Raw genomic sequence first — 22,677 nt, 5'->3', positions numbered from 1 at the left:
TATATGTATATATATATATATATATATATATATATATATATATATATATAAGATTTAGGTTTAGCACGCAGCGAGTTCGAACAAGATTTATTAACTTAATTCTGATTCGAACGTTTTTCTTTTATCATGAAATTACTGAAAGGAACACGGTGGACACTCGGCATCCGAACGAGATCCTTCCGTTCTTGAATTTTTTATTATCATCTTTCTTCTTGTCCTAAAAATTGTATCTTTTCGTTAATTTTCCATCTTCATCTCGTTTCGAACGATTCCGATGTCATCGCTCACGTGACAAAGTTAATTAGCACCATTCGTATCGCGAAGTTACGTAGCAGCGCAAAAGGTCTCCTCACGGTCACCTTGAAAGCGATGACAATGTCGCAAGAATGATGATGATCAATGCTGCCCTTGAGCTGCCGCATCCACCGTGCTGCATCGCCGCTGGATTTTCTCCTGTAATAATATCTTTCGTTAATTTATTTTTACATATACATATACATATACATATACATATACTTTTTAATCTTTAATTTAATTTCATTCATTTAAATTTTCGTTCATTAAGTTTCGTAATAGATAGTAGATATATTATTTTGTCTCTTTTTAACGTTTTCCGTTTCTGTTTCCTTCTTTTTTTTTTTTTTAATGGAATAATCGAAGCAAGTACCTACGTCGAAAGAAGAGAAGAAACTTTTCTCCGGAGGAAGGAGGGGATGAGCAGTGAGTTTAATGGCCGTTAAAAGATTTCACGCATAGAATGAGAAAGGGAAAAGAGTTCGGTCTCGAAAACTTTTTCCCTTTTTCTCGTCCCTTTAGCGAGCGTTGAGTTCTTTTATTTCTCGCGAACGTTTCGCTTCTGAACGAGTTACAAAGTATTACTATTACTCCATTGTGAAGAATGTGTATGTGTTTGTACGTCTACGTGGATGAGCTAGCCAACATGTATATATGTGTAAAGTTGGTAAGTGTACGTACACGTGTACGCACGTACGTACGTACGTAGGTACAAGGCCATATGCGCGAAAGGCTACTTTTCGAAAATGGTCTAAAACAATATTTCTACGGGAAAAGTTTGGCCGAAAGTTCGAAAGAGCCGAGAGAACCGAGGCGTCGAGTGTCTGTTATTGCGAGAAAACTACAGGATCGCTCTTTTGTCAAACTAGTTGGCGACTTTTCAAATCGATTTATAGATTTGAAGGTTGATATAGAAGAGCTGGTTGGTCACTAGCACAATTCCAACGTCGACCCTTATTTCTTACGATTTCTTTCTCGTTCCCGTACGAAAAGATATCTTTTAGCGCTGACGTATAAATGAAAAGTTAGCCGAATAGTTTATCTCACTTTTATCACAGTCCCTTTCTTATTGAGGATTCTTTGACGATAGGGATGTGACGACAGATGAGACGATAAGTGAGATGAAATCGTAGAAATTGATCACGATCGAAAGTTCGATTCTGATTCGGTCAAATGATTACACTCATCGAAAAGATGACTTTCGAGAAGCTAGGTGAGTATCAAAACGAATGAAAAGATTAGTGAAGCGATAGACAAAGTAAAAGGAAGTCGAATATATATATATATATATATATATATATATATATATATATATGTATGTATATATACACACAGACACATACACACACATATGTAACACTTAAGAACTAGATCGGATTAATATAAAGCTTATGATACTTTTGTTAATCCATGATCCTTTTCTGTCTTTTCCCATCTACGGTTGAACTACATTTAATTCGATTAGCACCATCTAATTGCGCCTAAGAGGATGAAATTGAATTTTACGTCGAATCATGGTGGAAACGAGATATTCGAATACTTTATTAGATATCGTTGCAATTACTTTGAAAGATAAAACAGGATTTATTAATCCAAAGAATTAACTATTGTATTAATGAAAATAAAATAATAAGAATGTATATTTGAAAGTTTACTATCTGTATACCTCCATTAAGAAATATACATAAACAAATTCCTTCTACAAATTCATTTTCTATTATTCACGATTGGCAAACAATAATAAAAAAAAAAAAAAAAAAAACAAAATATCATATTTTTCCCGCTTTGTTTATTCCATTTATTTATTTACTTCCTTTTGATGACAATAGCAATCGTAAAAAAATTTTTACGAAATAAATCGATGATTTGGTCTCAGCCACAGATTAAATCGCACAACCAAAATGTTGGTTGGAAGAAAACAATACCGTCCAAATCCGAATGTATATATACGAAAGGGTTGACGGGAGTAGGGTGGCAGATGTAGGTATTAGTGGTAAGCAACAGTAAACGGTTTAATGAGCCGCAAAACGATTATTGGCTAGAATTAATCTCGGCAAGCCAAGATATGTCCGTTAAGCTTGGATGGAAATTTCACCTGATTTCTATGAAAAAGAAAGAGAAAAAGAGAAGAAGGGTGGGAGAGAGAGAGAGAGAGAGAGAGGGGTGATTTCAACCGATAAAAATACCTATAACTCCCAAAACCTTAAAGTAACCTCGATCATTCTCGTTACGACTTTTCTCATTTCGCTAGATCTTACTTCGCAAGAGAGGCACGTAGAACCATTTCGATTCAATTAAAAAGCCTGAAGAAGAGAAGCGTCTAGGAAAAATTTACAGCTCTGTTTACGCGACTCCTTCGTCACTCGGCAAACTCGTTCCTTTATACGTGGATCGTCGCTTCCTTAATTGAATAAACCAACCTCTTCTTCTACACTTTCTCTCTCTCTCTCTCTCTCTCTCTCTCCCTCTCTTTTCTTTTTCTTTCTTTCTTTCTTTCTTTATCGTTTCGTCTATATTGAAAATACTTTCGTTAATTGGACGGAAAAACGAATTTATATTCACGAAAGGTAAGAAACGACTTTCCCTTAACTATAAAGCAACGTTTCATCTTTTCATGAAGAATGGATGGAAAATCACCTTCGAAAATAATTCCATCTTGAAAGTTATAAGACATATATATATATATATATATATATATATATTTTTTACTCTCGAACAAACTAATTAAATAGTAATCCTCTCGAAATGTGTCGCGATACGATACGATTGGTCCTTCGTGAAACGAAAGCGATTCAACCACATTTTTCTACCCCTTTTTTTTAATGTATTCCAGTCTCTATGGCGCGAACTTCTCGAGAAAATTTAACGAGCACTAAAAAGAGTCGTTCTCGGGGATTCCAAAGCAAGAAATTGCATCTCCTTGATGCGGAACACTGCTCGTGAACGTGACAAAGAGAGATAGATTTTTGTTAAACAAGGCACAAAAGGATGGGATCCTTTCGGAACGTGGAAAATAGCCAATTTCTACAGCTCGATATTATAATTTGCCAAGGAATTAAATTTCTCTCTCTCTCTCTCTCTCTCTCTCTCTCTCTCTCTCTCTCTCTTTTACTAGGAAACTTTCATTAACATTATACAAGAGAAAAAAATGAAACGGAGAGGGATAACTTTGGATGTACTCTTTCTCTCTCTCTCTCTCTCTCTCTCTCTCTCTCTTTCTCTGTTTCATTCTTTCTTTGTTAAAGCAAAATAGAACTCGAAAGTAACTCGAGAGCAGTCGTTGTTACGGAGCTAAACAGTTTCATTCGCGGTGATAACTAGAAACGCTTCGGGCGGTCGGAGTCATTAGAAACTCAAGTAGGTCCTTTCCTTCATCTCCTCCATCTATTTCACGCATTTCATCGTCAATGAGTTCACGCTCAACATTACAGTTGCGGCACGTCGTCAAGGAAATTGACAGTACTCTTGACGAGAGAAGAGATTATTAAAAGTTGAATGTTCCTGGACGCGTACTAGCAATTACAATACAATTTGTAATTGCATAAATTTATTATACCTAATACACTCGAGCTTTACAATCATTCTCCTTTTACGTTGAGAAAGGGAAATAAATCGTGAAAATGAAAAAGAATATTTTTTTTTTTACGATTTACGAGGAGTGACCCGTTAAAATAATAATGATAGAAAGTATTCAAATTATATATATATATATATATATATATATATATATATATATATATATATATATATATATTTTTTTTTTTAATAATTCACCTTATGCCTTTTCTGCAATATTTAAAATGTTATTTTTTCCTTCTTTTTCTTTTCTTTTTTTCTTCTTAAAATGGAAAAAACATATCAACGAAGAATTTACGCAAAAAAAAAGACGACGCATTTTATGCGAACGTTTCTGGCAAGAAAACGTCGGTAAAGGAGCCACACGAAATCTTCTGACCAGAAAGGTCGTGGGAATCGAGCGTTAACTTTATCCAACGTTCTTTGGGCTTTTACTATGGCTAAGACGAAAACTGGCATTTGGCCAATACGAAGATGCCACGATTGCTATTGTTTATTGCCGACTATATTGTATAACTCTCGCTCTCTTTCTTAACCATTGCCCAAACACGCTAAATTTTCTGCTCATAATCGGTCTATATAACCATTGAAAACGTCTAAAAGTATAATTGAACGATCTGAATCCTTAAATGATTCGGAAATTGCATCATCGTATTAAAAATATACCGTACGTTTTTTTTTTCTTTCTTTTATTAAATATCTACAATACATACATAAATACATATCGATTATTTCGCGAAATTAATACATTCGTGAACGGTAACATAGTCCTACGCCCATTTCAAAATCTCCATTCATTTCAAACAATAAAACTCTGCAATTCTTGGCTATAAAAATTTAAAAATTACTATGCAACATTTTGTTGTCGATCTCGTTATAGAATTGTCAATTTATTGCATAAACGTAGCCAGATATTTTTTTTTTTTTTTTTACAGACTTTATTTACTTAAGAAATACTCTTTAGATTATTATTAATTTATTATTTATAAGAGAAAAGATAGAAGTACAAAAACAAAACGAATTTAGGACAAAGATCAAAGTAAGTATACATTTAATAATAAAAATTCTTCTAGTGCAACGAATTGGTAAATCAGGAATAATCAAACGAGATAATAGATAAAGAAAAACGAATAAAACATACGTTTGAGATTAGTATTGGTCAAAGAAAACTGTAATTCGATTAAAACCTCTCTCTGTCTCTCTCTTTTGTGAATTAGTAATCTCGAAATGGAGGGTGATTCGTTAATTTATATTCTCCAGAGATTTAATCATAGGTATTCCCTAAAATATCGTACTAATTATCCCGATAACATAACCTCAGAAACAGAATTCGATAGCATACAATACTTATATATCGTATATTTACGGATACATGGAAACACGGATAGCGTGCGCGAAATATGCGAGTTTTTCTCCTGCAACGAAAGTTAAACTTTCCTCATAGGTCTCCCTAAGAGAAAAGTGGAATTAAACCAATAGACAGAGAGAGAAAAAGAGAGAGAGAGAGAAAGACAAAGAGAGAAAGAGGTAGAAATTTTGTCGGTCGTATGAGAAAGAAAAAAAGTCAAATGCAAAATGAGCCGTCGACTATTCCCGGGAGATTCTTTCTTTCCTCTTTCATATATAATATAATTCCAGTTAAGTACGATTCGCGAGAGAAGAGTTTTGCAAAGTCCTCACGGCCGTAGTCATTGTCGGTACGAAGGTATGAAAAGGTTGGCCAGCAGAATCAGAGAGAAAATAGTGGTGTCGGTGTCGGTATTGCTGGTAGTGACGGTGATGTTACTGGTACTGGTGATTACGAAGGGGTGAGGATTTCACCGATAAGGAGAAACGGCATGCGGTTCAATAAGAGTGAAAGAGAAAGATAGAGAGGGCAGAGATGGGAGACGTGGTAGGGATAAGAGAAGGTAAAGGGAAGGAGTGAAGGCGAACGTGTCATAGTCGTCCGGAGCTTGCGGCCAAGGATATTAATAGCTCGGGCGTGACACCCCACGAAATAACCTCCCTTCCATGCCAAGACCAACCGCCATGCTCCATAACCGCTTGCTTGTCTCCTCATAGGCGTTAACTGGGCCAAGAACTGCTCATTTTCGAGAACGAGAACTTTTCCACCTTCCTTACTAACCCTTTCATTTCCTTTTTTTTTTTCTTTTTCTTCTCCTTCTTTTTCACAACCTCTTTAATATCCATCCTTTAGTATTTCTCTATCTCTCTTTCCATCTTCCTTTCACTTTTTTTTCGTTCTTTTCTCTACACCTACACATTTATCTCTCTCTCTTTCTCTCTCTCTCTTTCTCTTTCTCACTCTCTCACTCTCTTATTTCTCTTTTTTTTCTCTCAGCAATACAAATTCTTGCACGCTTTCAAATTCTTTTTCTCCAGACTTTCAGCAATTACATCAACGACTCTCTTTGTAGAAAAAGTTTGCGTCTCAACCGTAACAACTACCATCTAGATCAAACATAAGGGAATCTTATTAGAAAGAGGAAAAAGGAAGGAGAGAGAGAGAAAGAGAGAGAGAAAGAAAGAGAGAGAAATAAAGGGAGGAACGTGACAAACTTACTTTGATATATCATGCAGATATATTAAGTTCTTCCCTTCTTTCCGATAACTAAAGATTCGACGAAATTAGATCGACAATATCGAGTCACTGTTTCTAATGGGTAAAAACGTAATTAATCCGAGTAAAACGAACGATTCCTTGACTGGGCACGATTTAACGGTATTAATCATTGGAAAATAAAAAAAGATAAAAGTAGCAAAAAAAAGAGAAGAGATCTTGATAGATTAAAGGAGACAAGCTTTTCCTTCTGAAAATCGATGGCTTGTTAAAGTCCGTGAAGCTACATCGACGATAATTTTTAACTGACTTTGTGGAAAGAAAATGGAGAAGAGATAGAGAAAGATAGAGAGATAGAGAAAGATAGAAAGAGAGAGAAAGAGAGATGTCACGCCGTGCCGATAAAAAAAGCGAAACGCTTCGAGAGAACGAGAGAGAGAGAGAGAGAGAGAGAGAGAGAGAGAGAGAGAGAGAGAGTGGAAGGGGAAGGGGTCTAGGAAAGGTTGGGAGTATGGATATGAGTGGGGATATAGGTAAGGGTAAGAACGGTGGGGAAGGGGAACTGAAGAGACATCGTCGGTGAGAAGACCGAGTGGAAGTAGAAGACTTCGTACACTCGAGAAGTTCCCAGAGGAGGGCAAAGCCGACGAATGAGATAGTACCGAGTAATGTGCTCCATCTCTACTCCGGGTCACATTTAATTAATAACCACGGCATATCTCGAGAGTAATGTATATTAATTGTGAAAAAGGAACAAGAACCGGTATACGGGCCGGCCCGTTACGCGTTCTCGCCAAGAAAAATTAAAGGTCGCTTGCCTTCCTCTTCTTTTCCATTTTCACTTTCTTTTTTTTTTCAGTTTTTCTTTCTCCGTTCGCATTTGTTCTTTTCTTTTTTCTTCTTTTTCTTCTTCTTTCTTTTTCTTCTTATTCTTCCGCGTTTGACCTCGAATATTTCATGTTCATCGTCGTCCTTCTATATTACTCTATCTTATGTCAATTTATTAACTATCATATGTCAGTTTATAGGAAATTCTTTGAATTGGCGTACGTTTAATATTCGGATATGATTAGAAAATATGTAGAATTATAAAAAAAAAAAAAAAAAAAAAAAATAAAAGAAAAGGAAATTATTAATACACGCTGGTTGGACTATTAAATAATTTTTGATTATTAAATAATTTCTAAAGATAATAGGGACTGTAAAGCAAGTGGTATGTCCGTTATATGGATATAAAAGTTAACACTAAATATTTGGAAAATATTTTGAAGAAATCCGAATTAAATATAGCGATTTTCTACCGAACGCGTTTCCATTGGAAAAATATGCGATCGTCCGGTCAATATTATATTTCTCTCTGAAGAGACATTAGACCGACGCGAATCGTTCGAAATTATAAATTTTAACGCAAACAGTCGGACCGATTGGGGATAATCGATTAAAAATACGGCTTTACGTATTTTATCCATACAATAATCGGGCTATTAAATGGTTTACGCCATTCATCCCGGTAGGATCGCCTACATTCTTCTATGATAAATTTAAAATTCAACTGATAATGAAAGAGCGACATCACCGAATCCCGACACGATAATGATGGAGCATTGCGTAATGAAATATTTTATTGAACGATCGGGCTCATGTCGTTCATTAATAAACGAAATCGAAAATTACCTGGATATCAACGATAATAATGATGCTGATATCTTTCATTATGATTATCACACAGTTTCCGATTCTCATTTTAACGATCGATTGGAATCATTAATTATTTTATGTACGTCACGTTGTTGTCTGAATTTTAGTTATAGAATTGATATAACGACACAATAGAAAAGAAGAAAAAAAAAAGTAAAAACGAAAGATCGTCTGCTCATTACGTGAAGTCATATGTATACGACAAAATGAAATATCATTATGTTTATAATAAGATTTTCTTACGTACTCATGTAAGAAAAGTGATTTAATACAAATAGAAGTTCAAACTGTTTTAATATAAATTATCCACTTTGTATACTGGATATATTTCGGCATAAACAACTATATATAATGTATTACAATGAAAGCTTTGAAGGTATAGAGACAAAGCACGTATCTCGTGAGAAGGATCGAGAGCAATAATAACACAAATCCCTTTTAACAGAAGTCAAGTGCAAAGCGCATAACAAATCGTGCTTCTGTCTCTCTGTTTCTCTATCTTTCTCTCTATCTTCCTCTCTCTCTCTCTCTCTCTCTCTCTCTCTCTCTCTCTCTCTCTCTCTCTGTCTTTCTCTTTCTTTCTAAACCCTTCCTCTTGTTTCCAAGTCAAACGATCTCGGCTTTCGAAAGCGTCAGTCTTTGGAAGCTTTAACCGTCGAACGAATCAAAGTTTCCGAGCTCACGGTATCGAGCCGCCTCGGGGTAATCCACCGTAAATAATGCAGGTCGCTCCCGTGACGTGACTTCTGGACGTGTCGACGTTCCACGCGCGAAAACTCTTGGTTAAAAGTAGTTGAGCCCTTGGCTAAAAGTTCGAAAAGCCGACCACCACCAACAAAGTTATTGCCAGCAACGGCAGTCTGTTCAGCTATCGCCACTTATTCGATGCTTTTACATATATACGTATATAAACAGATACACACACAAACACATAAACATACACATACGCACGCACGCACGCATACAAAGCTATATATATAAATGTATATGTGCATTTATATATACGTATATAATATAGAGAGTGAATATAAGAAAGAGATAGAGAAAAAGATCGTCCTCAAAATTCTACGTTTACGAACGTTACGTTAAAAGAAAAAACAAAAAATGCATCTATTCCCGTCATCGACGTCGACTTAGCTAAGATTTCGTTGGGATAGGAAAGTTTTATAGCTCCGTGCCGGTCGCAAGACTGAAAGTAACCGAGAGTAGAATAGAGAGGTCGCAAGGTAGATATTCGAGAAAACGATAGCTGCGGGTAAGAAAAGCAAGATACAGTAAGCAGAAGGCACGGTGGATTAAGGCAAAAAGAGAGGTGGGATAGGAGGTTAGAGGTAAAGAAGAGGGCTCAGTGAAGAAGGAAATGGCTCGACCTGAATATTTCCACAACGAACTTTTCTTTGAATACAGCATGCAACGGTGGCACGACACGCGCCCCCTTCAGCATACGAAACACAGTGGTTATCCTAGAGAATCAGAAAGACGCTGCCTTAGAAAAGAAAAGAGAAAAGGAGGTCACGTGCCGCCGTTTGACGACGACAACTACGAAGACGAAGACGAAGACGAAGACGAAAACGACGACGGAGAAGAATAAATTCCAAAGTTTTAAACTCTCGAAAGGGAGGTACCAAGAATACACGCTCATCAACGACGTTTTCTATTTTAACATCTTTTCCTTTTTTTAACGATCCTTCGTTAAATCGACGTCTCACGTTCTTTATGAAAATCAATTCAACGAACGGATCTTCATATTTTCTTATTTTTCTTTCTCTCCCTCTCTCTCTCTCTCTCTCTCTCTCTCTCTCTCTCTCTTTCTTGTGTAAAGAAAAAAAAAGAAAGAAAAAAGGGTAGAAAAAAAGGAAAAATCATGAAAGTAATTTTATATATGGAAAAGGAATAAAAAGGATGGGGGCCAAGTAAAAAGGAGTTTTAAAAACAACGGGAAATGATATTTAACTTTCAAAGTAAATTTGCAACTTTGGTTACATTTTTATCTCTCATTGAAAACACAACTGGAATGAAAGAAAAGTTCGCGATCGACGATCTTCTGAAAGTCTCGTCCGCTTTTTTATTACCTACTTGGGTGAATCGTTAGAAGTGGTTAAGTATTCTCACGAGAGGTACTCTGTTTTTCTTACGGTATCTTTAAGAACGTATGATCGACGACTACTGAGAGCATGAATTTGAACTTAATCGTATTTCTTTAGCATTGAATTTAAACCCGAGTATCACTATAATGAGCTACCTTTTCGTTTTCTCATCAAATATCGAAGGGATTTAAATAAATATAAAGAGAGGAATATAAGGATAACACAAAGAGGGAAAGTACAAGAAGGTAAAAGAAAAATTTCAATTTTATGAGCTAACTTGGCGGTAGTCCGAGAAACTGTAGAAGGAATTGTTAAGCAAAGACTGGGATCGAATTTACGATGCAAAATGAATTTGGACGGATTTTTGTATTTTAGATTTTTAACAGAGATCGAACAAAAATCACTGTTCCTATCGACATTTTTATATTAGCGTGGTAACACGATCCGCCTTGGAAAATCAAGTTATATAAATCGAAATTAATAATAAGATTATTAACGAAAATATTATGATGGTCGTTCGATATAAAATGTTATGCGTAAGGTTAAAAAAGTAAAAAAAAAAGACATTATTCATAATCATAATACGATTACGTACAATGTAGATGCCAAGAACGTAAAAACGTAATAAGGATGATTAGAATAAAAAGTAAAAAAAAAAAAAAAAAAAAAAAAAAAGAAAGAAAACAAAAATAATTTTTTTGAACGCTTCTATACGTGATCCGCTTTGTGATTATACATGCAGATTGATGCTGTAAAATATTTAGAGGATTTTTTAAAAGGACAACAAATCTCGTCTCTATTGATAGAGAAATTCATTAGTCTTTTCTTTTTTTTTTTCTTCTTTTCTTTTTTTTCACAATCAATGGATAGAATTTTTCCATTGAATAAATAAATCGGACAAAGAGTACGAGTACACGTACGAAAATGCGTGTTCGGAAAGGAATTTAAAAATTCAACCGAAAAAGGGGACAGAAAAGGATAGGTTTTCGATCGAAGAGTTTTCCTGTTCGAAAACACCCTAGTCCCTTGATAACCGGCTGGCAGCCCATTTTCTTCGAGTAGTATCCCGCGGATGACAGCGTTTCTTCGGTAAATGCCACGCAACTTGAGCGAAATGGAAACCGAAATGAAACGGAAGCTTCGAATAGCAATCGAGCCAGCCGTCAATGGCAGGAATCCTCGTGACTCCAACCCCTATATTCCGATTATTTATTCGCACCCTAGTGTGCTTCGATTTTTCATCCAATTTTTTATGAGTTGAAAAAGAGACGAATGCCGAAAAAAGGAAAACCTAAGCGAAGAAAAAAAAATCAATAAATAAAAAGATCGAAACGAAAGAAAAGAAAAAGAAAAGAGAAAAGTACCAAGAAATACCAATGAATAGCCGCGGAGGGTCAATTATTGATCTTTCAATAGAGTGGAAAATTATATTGGCAGACAGTAAATATATATATATATATATATATATATATATATATATATGTGTGTGTGTGTGTATAGTATATATATAAACAATCTATGTAAAGAGAGGGAGAAATTGTTTTAACCTTCCGTTTCTCCTTCGAAGCTTCTGAAGCTTTGGCCTGTTATCAGTACGGAACAGAACGTCTCACGTTTACTCTTTACGATCTTGACTGGAATACTCTTAGAGAACGTAAGATTCCTAATATTAAAAGATAGAGAGAAAGATAGATTTATGGTGTTTATTAACGAACTAGTTAATCTATGTGAATAATTAAAAGATTGTATCTGATAGATATTAGTAATTTATTAAAAATATCCCTATAGAAATATCCCTATAGAAAAAAATATTTTTCATACAAATGTCCCAATAAAATCACAACCGTTGTAAGATACATCATTAATGTGGAACAAATGGGAGTCTATGTGTGTGTGTGTGTGTGTGTGTGTGTGTGTGTGAGAGAGAGAGAGAGAGAGAAAGAGAGAGATAGAGATAGAAAGAAGAGAGAAAAAATGAATAATGTAAAAGATCGTACCGTTGAGCACGTGGACGGAGACGACAGTGACCGCAGCTATGTCGGCCAATGCGCAACTATAGTTCCCACTGTCTTTCTTATTCGCATTGGCAATGTAGAGCCTCGAAACCGCTCCGGTCGACCCCATGTCGGTTTTCACACTGAAACAGAAAAACAGAAAGCACGTAGGAACGTCTAAGGAATTTCTTATCGTTCGAAGTGAACCTGAGTGAAAGTGGGAAGAAAAACTCGAACATTCTCTGTGTGTTGTTCATTCAGTGAATAAGAGGGAAAAAGATAGAGGGTGAGAGTAGAAGAAGAGAGAAAGAGAGAGAAAGGGAGACGAGGATATAAAGAGAGACGTGGGAAAAGAGAAGAGAGCGTAAATCAAGTTGCCCTTTTCCTCTCGATTCTGTCACCGACGGATCGACCATTTCTCAAGAGTCTACTTCTCTCTTTTTTTTTGTTTTCTCTCTCTTTCTCTCTCTCTCTCTCTCTCTCTCTCTCTCTCTCTCTCTACCTATCCCTCTCTCGCTTTTTTCCTTTTACTTTTGTTCAACTCGAACTATAAGAGAAAAAAGAAATAAAAGAAAGAAAAAAGTAAAAGTTTTAGGGGAATCACGTGTGAGACTCCTGTTATGATCCTGGGATTTCTTTTATTTTTATTTTAACTTTTCACAGAAAAAAAAAAAAGAAAAAAGAAAGAAAGAAAGAAAGAAAGAAAAAAATTTCAACGTCACTATTCGATCATTAGCTTAATCTCAACAAATTATTCATATATTAAGCGATATCATATAAGCTATATCGAATATTTTGTGTTCATTAAAGAACTCGTTCTTTCTTCTTTTTCTTCTAATTAAGATACCAAGAACGCTTTGCATTCGAATGTCTTCCTTCAATTAGTATAATTATAAAGAATACTATACTGATTGTGATATTAATCAAAAGAACAAAATATGTAATGATAAAACGGCCTATAAAAATCGACGACTGGCCAACGTTAGTTTAATCTATGGTTAGGAAAGTCTAAGAAAGGGCAGAAGTTAAAGAGAGAGAACAAGAGAGAAAGAGAGAGAGAGAGAGAGAGAGAGAGAGAGATAAGTTCTTGAGAAGCAAGTTCTTCTTAGTCCTTTGCACGATAAACGTTCTTAGATGAAAGCAAGCGCGCAGGCGCTCGTATTGAAGTTAGAAGGAGTAAAGGAGACCATTAAGCAAGAACTACAGCAAAGTCCGTTTGGATATGATGCGGAAGGAAGACGGATTTTAAGGACCGTGAGAGCGGCTAAGGAGGTCGGCAAAAGGACGATATCCAGAATGCCGCAGGCTATGCAAGAGAAAGGGAGAGAAATAGTGAGATAGAGATAGAGAGAGAGAGAGAGAGAGAGATAGAGAAGGAAAATAAGGCTGCTGTCAGTGCATTCCTCGCCTTGGACCAGTTTAAAAATTCATTTGGATTGCCGAGATGCCAGGAAACGCATCCTGTGGCCCAATCCACAGTTCTTCTCATCCTTCGACTCCTGATGAAGTCCTTTGAGAATAACGCATCGAGCACTTCTCTATCCTTATCTAACGAAAGTACCAAGTGTGTGTGTGTGTGTGTGTGTGAGAGAGTTATAAGAGCGTTAAAAGCACTTGTTGCCACCCCGTTATCGTTACTCTCCTTTCTCTCTTTTTCTTTCTCTCTCTCTCTCTCTCTCTCTCTCTCTCTCTCTCTCTCTCTCTCTCTCTTTATCTCCCCATTCTTCACTAGTATAATAGAAACTCTTTCTTTCGTTATCATGAGAACAAAAACAATCGTTTCGTCAAATATTTGTCATTATGATGGATCGCGAAAGAAAGAAGAAAGAAAAGGATATTGATAGAAAAAAAAAAAAAGAAAAAAAAAAAAAAAGAAAAAGGAAAGACACGATTCGTTTAAACATCTCAATGTTTTCTTTTTCACAATTCGAGATATATAAGTTCATCGAGAATTCATTTCATTATTTTTAACAGTACATCGTAAAAATTCTGTCACTACGACGCGCTTGTAAAAAAAATGAAGCAAAATAGAGCAAAAGAGAGAGAAAGAGAGAGAGGAAGAGAGAGAGGAAGAGAGAGAGAGAGAGATAGGAAGAGAGATCAAGCTAATAGAGACATCGTGTAAAACTTTAACGACACGACAACGATGGATGTCAGGTAACGCATATTATCTAGCGTTGAAATTATTGGACGGCTGTGGTGGCCATCGTCGAAATCTGTCGATGCGATATTTCACCAGTGGGGAAACTCAAAATCGCGGAACGGGAAGATAACAGCCGAACTAACGGGCTACTCGATGTAACACCTTCTACTATTGTATATATACACACTCACACACATATTTACATTGACATTCTGTGTTCACGTCATATGGACAAAAGCTTGCTGGGAACAGCCGGTAGTCTCAGTACTCCGCGGAAAGCACGCGAGATCGAGCCGCGTCACATTGTGGCTCGGGCCAAAATTTCCTCACGATTGGCATCCCTGTGATAGGTACGCACGAAACTATACATATATATATATATATATATATATATATATATACCTACATACGTAACATGGTTTGCCATTTTGAACCACCGAACATTGCCGTCACCCTTTCATTTCTCTCTCTCTCTCTCTCTCTCTCTCTCCTTCTCTTTCTCTCTCTTCTTCCCTCCTCGCCCTTTTCTCCCGCTTATTGGACACATTTACCGCATTGTACCGCAACCGTGTACCGCACATACCCCTTCTCTCTTCCAGCAAACATTCGTAACCGCGAAAATTTTATACAAACGACTGCCTTATCCAGAAACCACGATAGCTTCTCCCTTATGTCTCATACAGTTAACCTAGCAAATCTTTGTATCAGGAAATTGATGGTTTCCTATAATCATGATCAATATTTTCAGATTTCAGACTTGAAAATGTGGATGTATGTACTTACATTACCTTTACCATTTTTTCTCTTTGATGAATAAGATATTTATTTTTGATTTCTTTTTTTCCGTTCTTTTATCCGTTAACAAAGATTATCTTTGTTAATAAAAGTCTAATCTGACATTGTTCAAAGATAATTTTTTTGTCATTTAATTAAAATCTAATCCCTCATCGTTCCTAAAAAGTACATAAATAATTCCTTAATGAAATTTCTTGATTACGGAGGAATACAAATATCCGCTATTGTCCGTAAAGTTGAAAATATATTATCATTCGAAGGAGAGACATGATAAATAAATTATGCGTTATGAATTTGCAATTCGCAAAATTTTGGTTCAAGTTCAAAATACTAATAAAGATAGAGACAAAAATAAAGACAAAGAGAAAGAGAGAGAGAGAGGGAGAGAGAGAGAGTGTGTGAGGAAGAGAGAGAGAGAAAGTGAGAAAGAGAGAGAAAGAAAGAAAGAGAGAAAGAGACAGAGACAGAGAGAGAAAGAGAGAGAGAAACAGAAAAAGAGAGAGAGAGATAGAGATAGAGAAAGAGATTAAGGAAGTACTTCGACTTCGTTTCGCCGAGAAGGGTTTATTCGTACACAGTTTCCTGCTCTAGAGTTAAACAGGGGAAACTTCACGGTCCGCCTATTAATCCGGCCAAGTTAGATTTTGAATTTCGCGATGTTTAATACTCTTAGCTTCTACGGAGTTTATTAGGATTCGAACTTAACTCGAAATTATGAATTTTGTTCCCCGTGCCATCATCCATTGTCATTCCCTTTATCTCGTAACATTTTTTTCTATATCTCTAAAGTATGTATGTAAACTTGTTGGAATTTTTCCTCCGAAGGGAAAAATGAAAATTCAATTTACCAGAAAGAAGGTTGAGAGCTAATATCCTTTTGATCATGAGATATAACGCGACGGAATAGAGCGATGAAGGGAAAGGTGGAGAGTAATAGAGGGGATGACTTTTCAAAAGAGAGAGAAAGAGAGAGAGATACCTTGATTACGAGAAATAATATACAAAAGCTCCAAAGAGAGATCAAATTAAAGTATGAGAGAGAAATTCGATACACTGACATAATTATTAAATCTTATTCTCGATAAGGTAACAAAGCGTAAAAGCAGAACAAAGGAGACCCCTTTTGTCTCGCTTGAATAAAATCTCCGATTTGATCGTAAAAAGTAAGAAAGAAAAAGAAAAATGGGAAAGAGAGACAGAGAGAGAGAGAGAGAGAGAGAGACAGACAGACAGACAGACAGACAGAGAAAATGGATAAAAAGATAAAGAGAGAGAGAGAGAGAGAGAGAGAGAGAGAGACAAAGACAAAAATAAAAAGGAAGAGAGATCAAGGAAGGAAATAAACGAATTTCCCCCGCGAAAGTCGAAAAAGGGCCACTCCCCTCCCCCGATACCCTTGCAACATCGTTCGAAGGCCATAGGCAATTAGTGACAGTCGTACTCTCTTAATGACATTCCCACGTCGATCCAGGATCGCCTTGGTTTTATCCATTTATCCGGCCGCGTTCCAACCGTTCTTCGAGAAAGCAGAACGTCCGATATCTCTTCTCTACCTTTCACCACGCCCTCCTCTATCACTTCTCTATCTCACTCCCATACCTTCTCTTGACTTTAGCTTCCTCTCTTTCGGCATCATCGTTTTATATTCACAAGAATTTAATTTTGCGCATTGCCCTCAACTACTTCTCTACTTCTCGCTGCATCATGGAAGTAAGAGAGAGAGAGAGAGAGAGAGAGAGAGAGAGAGAGAGAGAGAGAGAGAGAGAAATCAATGGATATCTCGAGCTTCAGCTCATCCTTATAACAAATTATTCGTTCGATGCTTCGGATATCCGTCGACGTTCTGTCTCCTTCTCATCAATGTTTTATTCTCCTTCTCTCTATCTTTCTCTCTTTTTATTCGCCTTATCCTTCTTCTTTATTTTTACTGAAAGCTATAGATCCCATTTTACCTTTTACGATTCACTGAAACTTTATCCATGTATTCACAACTGCAAAGCTTTATTGGAATGCTACCGAAGTGACACTTTGAGAAACATTTACGAGAATCTATAGAATTAACGAATGAACGAAAATAAATCGAGCAAGAAAGACACAGAGAGTGAAAGATAGAAAGAATATATATATATATATATATATATATATATAAATGGAAAAAAAGAAAGAAGGATGTTTGTCGATTTCTTCGGATTATTTTCGTTCGATTTAGCTTCTTTATGAAGGAGAATAACAAAAGAAAAAAAGAACAAAAAAGAAAAAAAAATAATTAAATACAGAACTTAAAGAAAAAACCTACGTGATTTTTTCTCTCTTCTTACTTTTCTTTTGAGGAATATATTTTTTTGCGTCTGATACACATGAATATTTCCATGGAAAACTAACTTTACTAACAAAAAAGAGAAAAGGAAATGGAGATAGAAAGATGTAGAGAGAGAGAGAGAGAGAGAGAGAGAGTGCAGAGAGTAGAGTAGCTTACATACGCGAAAGCTCGATGCACTGCCGGAATGTACTACCCTTCCTCCTCTTCTTCGACTTTCTCCCTTTTCTTCTTCGTCCTAAACGAAGTGCCGACTTGCATGCTAGAGAAATTGCATTCCGCGCGTTAACGCGTAGTTTCTTCTTTTTTTTTTTCTTCTTCTTCTCTCTTTTCTCTTTTTCTTTTTTTTTTTTTAATATCTCCACATTTCTACGTATATATGCATGCATGTGTATGTGGGTACCTATGTTGAGTGCAAACTTCCAAATAAGCCGAAATGTTAGTTTTCGCTTCATTCTCCAAAGTGTTTTAGCTTGCTCTCTTTTTCTCTCTCTCTCTCTCTCTCTCTCTCTTTCTCTCTTTCTCTCATTCTTTCGTTCTCTTTTTCGTTTTCATCTTTACTCCGCAACATTTCTAAGTAAAAACCTATGGACTTCCATATACTCAGGATGCTTAACTCGCGCCGCGTCGTCTCAACGAGCCACTCTGTCTCCATCCACCACTTTTCACTACTCTAGAAGAGCAGTTTACAGTCACTAGCCTCTTACCGATCTTCGCTCTTCATCTCCGTCCTAATTTTTTCTCTCCCTCTCTCTCTCTCTCTCTCTCACTCTCTCTTTGTTTTTTTTACCTTACCCTCGCACCCCGATCCTCTTTTCTACTTCACTTTCCTACTTCTATTTCAAATTCGTAAAGCAAAAGATCGTTTTAGCAAATATCAAATGAATGCATTTTTTCTTGTCAAACAACGCCGAAACAACGCTAGAATTTTTTTAAGTAATTTTTTCTCTCTCTCTCTCTCTCTATCTATCTATCTATCTATCTCTCTCTCGTTTTACTTTTCTCTCTTTCTTTCTTTCTCTCTTTATTTCTTTCTTTTTTCTTCCTTTCTTTCTTTCTCAGCTTGTTTCTACGTGTTGTCTCATGACTCCACCTTCTTTGCGTTCAAGCTATTCTTTTTTTGCTTTATTTTTTTTTTCCCCTTCCTTCGACCCGTTCGCCGTTAACATCTCTTGAGATTTCTGCCACCCTTTTCAAAGCCAACAAATTTTCCTACGGCAAAGTAGGAAAGGAGATTTAAGAGTTCACAGATTTCTATCTTTATTCACTCTCTATCTCTCTTTCTGTGCTTTCTATCAATGTTTTCGTAATAGATTTCTTAGCTCTCGAAGATGCTTCGTTTTCCTGAAAGAAAATCCACCGTTCGTGGAATTACAAATGGCGCACGTTCTACATTTGGAAATATTTTACCTGTATGCTGCGGTAAGAGAAAGAAAGATGGAGAATGAGAATGAGAGAGAAAGGGAGATAGAGACAGAGAGACAGAGACAGAGAGAGAGAGAGAGAGAGAGAGAGAGAGAGAGAAAATGGGAAAGAAAGAAGACATTATAAATTGCAGACTTACACGCAGGTGCGTGTTTCCTGTACGTCCTTAAATAAGAAAATCTCTTAAAATTTTCATTTTTCTTTACATTTTCTTCGCTCTATCATGAAATGCGTCCTTTAAAAGACGTTTATTTGCATTATCTGCTTGAAGAAAATTTATGATGAAATTTTTAAATCACCTTTATCACGTCAAAATTGTTAATTAAAATCTATATAATATCATAAAGTTGATTCATTCAACAGCTGACACTAAACGTCGTGAATCACACCGTACTATTTATAACGTGTAACGCAGAAAAAAAATAAATAAAAAGGAGAAAATAAAAATAGAGATAACACACGCTCTAACACGCTTGATTTTTATTAGATCTTATAACCGTAGAGAAACGATTACGTTAAAAATGTAACGATGTAAAAAAAGGATGCGATATTCTACTTGAAATAAATAACTTTATCTTGTCATGTTGGACAGATATCTGTAAAAATTGTATTCTCTTAAAATATTTTTTTATGAGAATCGTCTGTACGTCTGTACCTTTGTATCTGTGTTTGTTTGTAATTTTACAAACGATAAAAAAGAAAACAGAAAAAAGAAAAAAAATCAAAAGATAAATAGACCATCTTTATAAACATTGAAATCGTGTTAGCGAAAATCTAACGAAACGATCGAACGAAATCAGAAAACCACTTGTCGTAGCTCCTCGTTTTCCTGGCTTAAAGGCAGTTGTGAAGTTTTTTCGTTACTCTATTCATCTAAGTTACTGTACAACCACCAATCACGTGACGAGATTTCTCCGTTAAGTTGAAAAACGATTCAAGACTTTTGTCCTAAAGTTTTCGTCAGTTTCGTCAAATAAAAATTGTCACCCATCCTTGTTTGCGTCGAATTCACATGCGAATTATTTGCGAGAGAAATCAAGTGGAAATGAAAAGAAGAATGAAAAATGCATACAAAAAAAAAAGTCAGTTTATAACTTGCGAGAAAAATCAAAATGATGATTAAAAGAAGGAAAAGGAAAAGGAAAAAACATAAAAAATAAAAAAGATAACAACGAAAATGAAACCAAAGATTTCATCGACGCAGTTATTGTAAAGAAGTTGAAAGAAACAATGCGAATATCCAACATAATTTCAATGAACTCGTTCTTGACATATTTAAGATGTCTCTTACATGTTAATACAAACGAAAATGTATGTGTAATAATCGTTGATAAAAAAAAAAAATTACTTTTGTTTTTTGTTTGTACTTAAAAAAGAAACTTACTTTAAGATCGTGCAATATCAATTGTAAAATTGTTTTAGAAATAAAATGACAGCAGGCGTTTGTTCTCGGGCAATGTTCTCTTGACTAATGAATGTCTTTTAATTCATTAATGTTTAACTGATGACAGAATAATAGCAAAACGAGAGAAAAATATATTCAACAAATAGTTCCTAAATTTTTCTTATGACAAAACTAAGAGAGCAATAGATTAAAAAAAATCTCGGTCTTACTGAGCGGTTCTTATACCTTAAAAAATATATAAAAAAATAAAAAAGAAAGAAGAGAGAGAAAACACAAATTCAGTAGTAAAAGTCAATATTTCATGAGCGGTATGGCTATGCAAAGTCGTCGTTGAAATAAACTAAGCGGCCCTGGATTTCAATCTAGCGAATAAAGTAATGGAGGCGGACGAGTCTCGTCTACTCCGACTCATTTCCTTGTTTAGTCTATCCCGTTGCACAAGTTTACTGAGTCGAAAACGAAGTAGAAACGTCAAAAAGATGGATTATATGCCAAAAAAAAAAGGAAACAAACAAATAAACAACACAAAAAAATCCCTAACTTTTCTCTCTGTCTGTCCGTCCGTCTGTATTTATGTCCCATTAAAAATTTAGAAAAATTATTTAAAAGATCTGACTGCAAGTAACAAAAAATCCATGAAACCTTTCTTTCTCTCCATTTTTTATTTTTTTTTTTTAGTGATATTTTTTTATTGAAAAGAAAAAAAAAAGAAAGAAAGAAACGACAACGAACGTTTTTCATTGAAAACTACAACGATCGTAAGCAAACAATGCTTGCGTATGTATGGATGAGTATTAATAGTATGGCACAAACTAGTGTAAACAACGCCTATGGTTGAGCGAATAAAGAAAAAAGAAAAAAGACAATACTAGATTTATACGATCTCGATCGTTGATCCATCTTTTTAACGGATAAACAAGATATCTCGAAAAACCGAACGAAAATGAACGATTTGTTGATTCTATTGTAGAATCGGCCTGAATAAAATGTCATAGACGAATGAACATCATGAATAAAAAAAAAAGAAAAAAAAAAAATAAAAAGAAAAAGAAAAAGAAAAAGAAAAAGAGAAAAAGATAAATCCAAACTCTTTAATCTTTCAATCGTTATCACGACGATAATTTTAATATAGTAATAATCATATCATTAGATGACATTTCATTAGGACATTATTCGTGTCATTAAACTGAGAATCAAACGAATAATAAAATATGAGGATTATTAAACAATCAAAAAGTATAACGTGCACGTGAATAAATAGATATTTTAACAAACTCTTTTCTCATTTTCTTTATTGAATTAATATTATTATCGTTTAATCTCTGTCTCTCTCTCTCTCTCTCTCTCTCTCTCTCTCTCTCTTTTCCTGTGTGTATATGTATTCACATATTCTTGTAATTAATCCTATATGAATTATCCAAGAGAAAAGAAAAAGCGTGATGGAATCGTTGTTCGTGCTTTAAGCATTAGAACGGACCTTCAACGAAAAGACCTTGTGAGAGCTTTAACAGGTGGTCAACGATTTTCGTTGGGCAAATAAAAGAAGTGGAAAAGTGTTTGATAAAGTCGAGTCCCTAAGCGAACAGTTTCTCTTCTCGCGACGACGTACGTACATACATACATACATACATACATACATACATACATACATACATACATACATACATACGAAACCTTCGATCGTTTCGACGTTTAGTGATATTGCGAAGCGAAATTGTCTCTGTCGATCTCTCAAGAGCAACGTTAAACTAACGGATAGGGAGGTGTGAGGGGAGAGAGGAGTTAAGAAATAAAAAAAGAAAAAGAAATAAAGAGCTCGACCTTCTGTCGGGTCTCGTAGCCTTTGTCAAAGAGGGTTTACGCGACGTAAATCTAAACGCTCAGCAAGCCGCGCGGGACACGTAGAAGCCGAAAAGCGCAAACTACGTACTAACTCTCGGCACCCATAGTCTGTCCCTAACTCTCTCTTTCTCTTTCTCTCTCTCTCTCTCTCTCTTTCTCTCTCTTTCTCTCTCTCTCTCTCTCTCTCTTCTTCTCTTCTCTCTCATAGTTCCGTTATCTCCCAACGGAATTTCACGGATTATCCAGGATTTTCCGCGCGACACACGAGCCTCGCTTATACCCCATCGTCTACGGCAAACGTTGCCATCACGAATTCGCTTCCTTCTTTTCTTATTTCCTTTTTTCTTTTCTTCTTTCTTTGTCTCTCTCTCTCTCTCTCTCTCTCTCTCTCTTTTTTTTTTTTTTTAGTACGTGTTAACCCTTCAATAAGTGCATACGTGTATATACGATGTATCTATATGCGTATTTTGTATTTTACATCGAACATCATGTTGTGTGTGATGAAGCTTTGTTATTAAAAAGAAAACAAAAAAAAAAA

At 35.6% G+C, this 22,677-nt stretch overlaps 1 protein-coding gene across 10 annotated transcripts in view; it reads right to left on the bottom strand.

Moving 5' to 3' along the window:
* LOC124949477 (lachesin-like) overlaps positions 1-22,677 on the bottom strand; it is a 199,337-nt gene continuing 176,660 nt past the window's right edge. For 8 of the 10 annotated variants that reach the window (XM_047494556.1, XM_047494555.1, XM_047494558.1 and 5 more), the window contains 2 exons: positions 12,216-12,355; positions 1-453 (listed from right to left, as the gene is read on the bottom strand). In XM_047494556.1, the coding sequence (XP_047350512.1) occupies positions 356-453; positions 12,216-12,355 (238 nt within the window). In that variant the 3' untranslated portion in view covers positions 1-355. Of the gene's footprint in view, positions 454-10,924; positions 11,510-12,215; positions 12,356-22,677 lie in introns of those variants that run through there. The other 2 variants (XM_047494563.1, XM_047494564.1) reach the window with 2 other exon arrangements.

This window comes from Vespa velutina, chromosome 5, assembly GCF_912470025.1.
Source record: "Vespa velutina chromosome 5, iVesVel2.1, whole genome shotgun sequence".
Lineage (NCBI taxonomy): Eukaryota > Metazoa > Arthropoda > Insecta > Hymenoptera > Vespidae > Vespa > Vespa velutina.
This window is presented reverse-complemented; position numbering and strand designations above follow the sequence as displayed.